General features: G+C 38.6%; 2 protein-coding genes across 2 annotated transcripts; one reads left to right on the plus strand and one right to left on the minus strand.

The window, feature by feature from the left end:
• Positions 1-592: 592 nt before the first annotated feature.
• LOC128369171 (apolipoprotein D-like) lies at positions 593-1,742 on the plus strand. Its single transcript, XM_053330163.1, has 4 exons — positions 593-715; positions 829-950; positions 1,286-1,374; positions 1,504-1,742. The coding sequence occupies exons 1-4, from the start codon at positions 596-598 to the stop codon at positions 1,740-1,742; spliced, it is 570 nt and encodes a 189-aa protein (XP_053186138.1). The 5' UTR covers positions 593-595.
• A 1,375-nt stretch (positions 1,743-3,117) lies between these two features.
• On the minus strand, positions 3,118-5,182 carry LOC128369166 (apolipoprotein D-like). Its single transcript, XM_053330157.1, has 5 exons — positions 5,169-5,182; positions 4,898-5,031; positions 4,570-4,691; positions 3,468-3,556; positions 3,118-3,362 (listed from the first exon to the last, which is right to left on the minus strand). Exons 2-5 carry the CDS (start codon positions 5,015-5,017, stop codon positions 3,118-3,120), a joined length of 576 nt encoding a protein of 191 aa, XP_053186132.1. The 5' UTR covers positions 5,018-5,031; positions 5,169-5,182.
• Between the last annotated feature and the right edge of the window lie 3,361 nt (positions 5,183-8,543).

An 8,543-nucleotide genomic window follows, 5' to 3' on the forward strand; every position in this document is an offset into this window, starting at 1 on the left:
CCATGAATGTCTGAATGCCATCAAATTTCATGTCAGATATTTAAGTGGTGGACTGGTTGACCGACTGGCTGACATTACCCTCCCTGGTGCAGCACTGTTAATGTTACTAAAAACTGTAGACTAATTTATTGTGATATCACTGTTTAAGTAATGTCCACATTGCCATTGCCAAGAAAATGTCATAGTATGTATCATTATTACTTTTCTAATGATTTATTTAAATCTGAGGGATTTGTTTGTGTACTCAGTGCGATACAGTAATCTCACACCACTAACCTGTGAATGGTTTTCTGTCACAGGCCTGTATAAACACAAAATGCTTGTGTGGACAGATGCCAATTCTCACACTCACGCTCCTCAATTTTCTCAGAATAGCCTCACGTGTAAACAGGGAGGAGGGGCTGCAGAACGTGGCCACTGATCTCAGCCTATAAAACCTCCAAAAATCAGAATTTCACTGCTACCCAATAATACAGGTAAGCAAGTGGCACCTGTGATCCTCTCAATACTTGAATGAATGGTGCTTTTTCATGTTTAAAACTGCAGAACTCAACTGACTCAAAAAGAAAAAATCTTTACAGGTTGTGGAGAAAAGATGAATGCCATCCAGGTGATTTCCCTGACCCTGCTGTCAGTTCTGGCTGCAAATGCTCAGGTCATCATGCCAGGAAGATGCCCCAAGCCTGCTGTTCAGGAGAACTTTGATGCTGCAAGGGTGAATACCGTTTACCATATATAGTCTTTAAAACCTCAAGTAAAACAAACTGGGCCTCCCAGAATTGGACGTTTGTCTCACTAAATCTTATGTTCCTTGTGCCATCTCTGCAGTATCTTGGCACCTGGTATGATATCCAGAGACTGCCACACACCTTCCAGAGGGGTGAGTGCAGCACTGCCACCTACAGCCTGTTGAGCCCTGGAGTTGTTGGTGTCCTCAACAAAGAGCTGCTGTGAGTAAAATACATCAACATTTATTAATTTGGTCATAACAATTTGAGGCATATTCACACATATTCTTGAAGACTTTGATGAATAAAAGTAACTTTAGCAGTAGCTAAGTAGTAAGTAGTAACTAAGGCCAAAGTCTATTTGATTACCTCAATACATTTGCTATTACATTTGCAATACAATGCTCAATACATTTTAAGGAATATGTTTCAATAAATCATTTTGTGTTTCATTTTAAAACTTGAGCTTGAAAGGAATCCAATGGTGTAGTTTGTGCTGTTTGTGTCACTGACACTTGTTGCATTTCTTGTGACATTTTTCTCTCTGGCCTTTTTAGTGCTGATGGCACCACCAACTCCATCAGTGGCTCTGCAAGGGCTAAAGACCCCTCTGAGCCTGCCAAGCTGCTGGTCTCCTTCTTTGAGAGTAAGAACCCCCTAATTTAACAGGACACTGGAAGCACATTATTCCAACATTGTAGTTAATCATCATTTTTAAAGATATGGTACATGTGGAAATATCAATATTTTCCATCCTCTCTCTCCACTTCTCCAGACTCTCCCCCTGCCCCTTACTGGGTTCTGTCCACTGACTACGACAGCTACTCTCTGGTCTACAGCTGCACCGACCTCGGTGTGCTCCATGTGGAGTTCGCCTGGATCATGAGCAGGGAGCCCACTCTTCCTGAGGAGACCCTTGAGGAGCTGACGAGCACCCTGTCCTCCATCGGAGTCAGAGTGGACAAGTTGATCACCACCAACCAGGACACAGATTATTGCAGCACCATGAACTAGTAAACAGACTGAGATTGGGATTTAGCCTACAGACTGCTGTGTGCTATGTTTTGTGATTGCAATCAATATACTTCTCACTGTATGTCTAATGCAAGATCATGGCAATAAACTTGATAAAACAGAAGTACATGTTCTGGTTTCTGTTGTGTTGGTTTCTGTGGATGTACAATATTGATTAAGCATGTACAATACTTTTGCTGTAATACAGTGGCCAGTGTCCTGCTTGAGTCACAACAAAGGTGGATGGTTCTAGCTCAGGTTGGGCTCTTGTAGCTAAAGCCCTTTTGACAATAATCTGCACATAGTATTCAATGATTTATATGAAAAACATGCAGGCCCCTCTCCATTTTCAAGTCCCAGTTAAAACCCTTCCTCTTCAATGAACACTTCTCTTCCTCTTCTCCTGCTCAGTCTTGACTTTTTTTGCTTTTGTTTTGTTTGTATAGTTTATTTGTTTGTTTGTGTTATCCTTTGTAAAGCGTCCTTGGGTTTGTGAAAGGCGCTATATAAATCTCACCTATTATTATTATTATTATTATTATCAGGCTGTACTGCATGTAACACCATGTGCTAATGTACTCTCATTCTGTATCTTCCCAATTAATCTAGAGATCATTAGTCCTTATCATTTAAATGACTTGTCATGGTGCAACTATGATTTAATTAGTTTAAATTCTACATTAATATTTTACTTTGTGTGTGTGCAAGAGGCGTTCATATGTTTGTGTGTAGAAGCATTATAGTAGACATATGATCGGTAAAGGTTTGGGTGGAGGGCATACTGAATAAGACAAACCAACCCAAGATGAGCAAATTCTGCACGGTTATGTCTATTTTTTATAAACCTTTAACCCAGGGGTGGATATTTGTGTATTGTTAGTGAGAATTCTTAACCAAGAGAAGAAACTGCATGACCCAAATGCATGACCGACATACATTATTTTCCTACTGTATAAGCTTTACAATATGTGCTTGTAACTTCATTTTTCAGCTAATATGGCTGTGTGCAAACTCCATAACACTGATGTGAAATTATAAGGAACATTTACATTCAAGAAAAGCTGTATGATGCACAGAAGTTGCAAGTAGCCAAGTAATGAAACATAGTTATTAATGCTTTGAGATATTTATTAATGGGATAAATAATTCCTTGCCATGTTACAGTTTTTAAAGAGTTTTTAAAGAGTAGAATGAGCCTGAGGGCTAAATACAAACGACGCTCCAACATGCGCTTGTTTCTACAGGTTTATTGCATTAACGTTGCGTAACATCTTCAGGATGAGACATTCCACACACTGGATACAGAAGTGTGTCATATCTGTAATCCAACAAGTCGTCCTTATAGGCCATTAGGCTGAGTCAGAAGTATTTCTGTCTACTGGGTCATGGCACTGCAGTAGGTGGCATCCTGGTTGGTAGCGACCAGCTTGCTTGGGTTGACTCCAGCAGAGGACAGGATGCTTTGCAGCTGCTCGGTGGTCTCCTCAGACAGGGTGGGCTCTCTGCTCATGATCCAGGTGAACTCCATGCGGAACAGGCCGAAGTCTGTGCAGCCATAGACCAGAGCGTGACCCTCATAGTCGGTGGACAGCACCCAGTAGGGACCAGGGGGAGATGGGACTGGAGTGGAGAGAATAAAGGAGTTAAAACTGCTGGAATATTCTGCACATCAGTAATGACTGATCTTAAATCTTATAATATTTGTAATGTGTTAGATATCTTTACTGTCATAGAAGGAGACTTCCAGCTTGGCAGGCTGAGCAGGGTCCTTGGGCTTGGCAGAGCCGGCAATAGAATTAGTGGTTCCATTGTCACTAAATTAAAAAAGGAAATAAAGACAGTTAAACTTGAAAATAATAAGATTGTGTATTGTATGTTCTCTCTTTTTCACAATGTGCTTTCATCACATAAAATTGATACTGTGCAATTTAAAAGTTTGTGAAGGACATTTAATACAACTGATGCATATGATGAAAATTTGTAAAAGGTAACTTTAAGAAAAAAAAGACCTTAACCAGAATAGCAAGAGATGACCTTGTGTGGAAACACTTTCATAGTGCTGTTTTTCTGGATTCTGGTCTTTTATTCACTTCCAGGTATAAAAGATCTTTTTAAAAAAAAAAATTCTGTCACTTAATATTTCATGGACTGGGTCAAGACCTGCGTGTGAGGTATTATGATTTCAGAAATCATTTGAGTTTAACCCTCACCCAACCAACATATAAGGATTACTGACTGGCCTTCTTAGGGACCCCAAGAATAAACTACTATAAGAAAAAACCATAGCTATATTAATTTGAAAACATATGTCTTCTCAAAACATTAGTTATGATATGTTCTAGTGTTCTCTGAAAAAACATGTTTTTATGAAAGTCAGTTAATCTGCATATTGTGTAAAATGAAAATTTAGGGTCATTGACAGATCATATGAGGAAATCTGTGTCTGCTGCATCTGAGTGTGCTTCAGAATGACTGAGCGCCCGTACCCCACTATAGTGTGTGATATAAAAATATATTAGAATTGTATAGAAAAGTAAGTGGGTGTTTTTGACTGGGGTCCCCCAGGACCCTCAATATATTGGTGTTTTTAAAAGGCACTAATTAAAACAAAAAACAGTGTTATGAAGTCATTAAGAACAAATCAATTTACAAAGTCATAAAAAATGGGAATGATAAATGATAAATGACCTGTGAGATATGATAAAAAGTAAACATCTGAGGTCTGCAAGTACCCCAGTCAGTAGGATTAGGGTTAAGCAGCACTGTATTAAAGCACATGTTTAAAATGTCAACTATAAATTTAGAGATTTATGCAGCATGTACTCACAGCAGCTCCGTGTTGAGGACCCCAATGACTCCAGGACTCTTCAGACTGTAGGTGGCAGTGGCGCACTGACCTTTCTGGAAGGCTGTTGGCAGCTTCTTGATCTCATACCATTTACCAATGTACTGCAGAGGAAACACATCATTTCACACACTGAAATCACCACTGCAGGTGTGAATTTGTTGTTGAAAGTTTATGCAAAACAGTAATAATAATAATTGTTGGTCATTAGGCATATGTATCCGTTAAGTGTATATGACTGACACTGTACATATTATTAATTAGTAGCACAGAAAAACTAAAGAAATATGTAAAAAGGTTTAATATTCACCCTGGTGGCATCAAAGTTGGCCTGAACATCGGGCTTGGGACATTTGCCAAACTTCAAGATCTGAGCGTTTGCTGCAAGGACAGACAGCAGAGTCAAGGAAATCACCTGGATGGCCTTCATCTTATCTCCACGACCTGTAGAGGAAACAAAACAAAACAACTGAGGCATTCAGCTGCACATCAGAGGCCCCATTTTAGACTAGAATGAAAGAAAAAGTCACAAAGTGAGATAGAGATGTGAAGAGAGAGGGTCATGGATGCTGTCTTCTCACCTGTATGTAACCAGTTGTGCGTGAGGGACAGTCAGATACTGAGGGTCTTTATAGATCTGTGCAACTGCAGCTTCACCATTGATCACATTCTTGGCCCCTCCTATGTGTGAGCGTGAGAGTTGGCACCTGTTCAAATGAATACACTCTTCAAACAGGCCTCTTTTGATGATGTAATCTGCTCTTTGTACATACTCAATCCATCTCATTCATTCATCTTATTGAAATTCATACTTTTCTCAAGAAGGAAGTCTGGTTAAAAAAACCAGCATGAATATGAAACTATATAAATAAGATAAATGATATACAATACAATAAAATCCAAAATCAAATTAACGATCCAAGAAATTTGAATGTATCGCATGGCTCTAAGTGACAGACTCATATTCTGTGAAAAAGAGACATAAATGTTTCTTTTTCTGGGCTTGATAGGCCACATTTCCCCCTATTAGGTTTGGCTGATTTTAAAGAGGTAATTTGTATACCATCCTTGCACTTATCTGAAAGGGGAGACATTTGCACAGCTACCCTAACACTTGTTTAATTATTAAACTGATATTGAACACCTTCTCCTAACATAAGGACTTCTTTTCATGGATTTTGCAAGACACAAGGATAAAAAGATCAGCTCTGGCACAAATTCCCATTTTCAGAGATCCAGAATTGATTTGTGGTAGCAAAGGAATTTGACATTGAGAGAGGGCATTCTGGTTTGCATTAACAAGTATCAGTTTTCCCATCCTCAGACAAAAGAGCAGTCACAGGTGAACATTTACTGCATATTCTTGCTTGTGTAGACCTCAGGTTGTCCTTGCAGTGTTTGCTAAAGTACGCAGGTGTAAAGAAAGATTAATTGGACACAGGTGGAACTGGTTTTCTTGAGTACCGCTCCAAAAATCATTCTCTTTGCCTTTGGACTCATTTTTAATCCCTGCTTTGCTTTTACATAAAGTGTTAAGGACCTTGGAAATGTCTTGCACTGGAAATGGGTTGAGGCTGAAGCGGTCTTTGGTGGTTTATCAACAGACGAGATGCAGAAAATAGAATCAGACGAAGAGCTCCGGGACATAAAGGGCTCACTAAAAACATTCATTAACTATCATTATATGGAGCAGAGGAATCATTAAAGCACGCTCAAAACAACAGTAGCCTATATTGTGGTTAACAATTGTTTCCACCCATGAATATTAATCTTAGCTTTTGTCATTTCTGTTGAATGTGATATCTTCAGTTGTCTGGTAATGTGTTAGAGAAAATAAAATTGTTCAATTCAAATTAGTTTTCAGTGGTTTCACAGCAAACATTGTGTTTACTTCCTGGATGAGAGAGTCTTTTTTTTCAAAGCTCACTTGAAAAAACATTTATTGGCAAATATGTAATCTACTTTGATTCAAAGCCAGTGTTTTACTTGGTCAGAGATGAGAAGATCAAACACTGGAGCATTTATTTTTTGTAATTCAAGCAAAAGTTTTCTTGTGCTTTTCATACAATAAAACTAAGAGTCTACTGCCATGCCAGCAGCTCTGTGAGGCTCATGTGGCCACAGCAGGCTGTCAGCTCAGTTGGGCCGATTGCGGCTAAGTGTTGGAAACTCAACTGCCCAGTTATTGTTTCCAGATTTGGTTTGATTTTGGCTCTGTGGTTGAGAATTGGCTGCATTTGAAACAAATGATCATAAAGACCTGGACCAGATTGAGTGTTGGGGGTGGAGAGGTCAGGGGTGGGGAATAGGAGAAGATTAAACTTTAGGGGTAATTTCGTTCATCATGTTTTGACAAACTGACCCACCTTTAAAAGACAGTACCACCTTCCCCCATGCTCCATAGATCTGGTTTATAAAAACTGTGCACCAGGTTGAGGTTACCGAACAGGAGTACAGGTTTGTAGTTTTTGGAATTTCTCCTGAGAAACGACCTTTGACCTACCCAGTGTGACATTTTCTCAGGCATGTTTGACCACAACCATGAAAAAACAAACAAACTTATCCTTTTAAATGAGAATGAATGGTTAACTTCCTCCTGATGTTCAGGTTGGCACCCTGCCATCAGTGTATGAATGTGTGTGAATGGGTGAATGAGATGTAATGTAAAGAGCTTTGAGTGGCTATAAAAGACTAGAAAGGTGCTATATAAGTACAGTCCATTTGCCATTCATGTAACCTGCACTGTGCTTAATGAAAGACAAGCATTTTTCTCTGCTCAACACAATGTGCAAAAATGTATGAAAGAACAGAGCAAGGTTACTAAAATGCTTTGGAGGGACTTTTTTCCTGGCTTTTTTGAACATTAAGCAAAGTGCAGATTCCTTGGTTGTTTTCATGACCTAACAGCAATGTATTGAAGATTTCAGAAAAGGATGCTAAGCATACAGTACATCTTTTTAAAAAAGTCACATCAAATAGGGATTCTTGCTGTTTGAATTACAGCAGCCTAAAAGAGAGCAGCCATTTGTTTATCTGTGATTTAAAATTGTTATGTCATTCAGATTTTATAGACAGAGGAAACAATAACAGCAACAATGTATTGTAATCTTATCCGATATAATAGTCAGGCAGCAAATTAAACCTAAATCAAGCTTTGGAAACATCCAGATGTTGCAGGACATTCAGAATTAGACTGATTTTATTGGAAATTGTGATGCTGAAGTGTCAATATCCAAATATCCACTAACAACACCTCTTTAAGTACAGTAACACAGCACAGCTTACGTCCAGTTCATCACTGTGAATTGCTGTCAGTTAAATTTAGGTGAAGGGTCTCAAATGCCGTTGTGACCTCTGTTGTCCCTCAGGAGCAGCAGCTGGATCTATTCTCAAGCTCTCTGTGTGTTTGTATATTACAGCACATGTGAAGGCATTTTCACTACCACATTACATGTTTAACCTATAGTATGTTTGTGTACACAGGTGCCAGGAGTCCTATCATGACCCCATGTATGGTGGCAGATAAGTCTTCACTGTATCTATCACAGAACTGTACCATATGTTGAAACAAAATGTTAAATCTTGACTATTTTCCAGGTTTCTTGAATGAATGTATAGAAAGAATGATAGCTATAAAAGTCTATAAAATGCAAGGAAACTGGAAATTGCTTGATTTGTCTGACCAACAATTAAAAACAAAGATTTTCTAATTTGTAATAATAACAGATAATAATAACAGAAAAGCATAAAATCCTCCATTTCTGCATGATAACTGATTTCAACAATTAATTTACTTAAATTATTATCATCCTTTTCCAAACAACCATACATGCACAACGTTTTGTATCAGTTTGAGACACACTGGTTGGTTAGGTGATTAATTTTATGACAAGCTGACAATCAAGGCAGTTGAGGCTGATTTAAAGGATTAATTCACTGTATTAAAACAATAGCCA

Source organism: Scomber japonicus, chromosome 12 (genome assembly GCF_027409825.1).
Source record: "Scomber japonicus isolate fScoJap1 chromosome 12, fScoJap1.pri, whole genome shotgun sequence".
Lineage (NCBI taxonomy): Eukaryota > Metazoa > Chordata > Actinopteri > Scombriformes > Scombridae > Scomber > Scomber japonicus.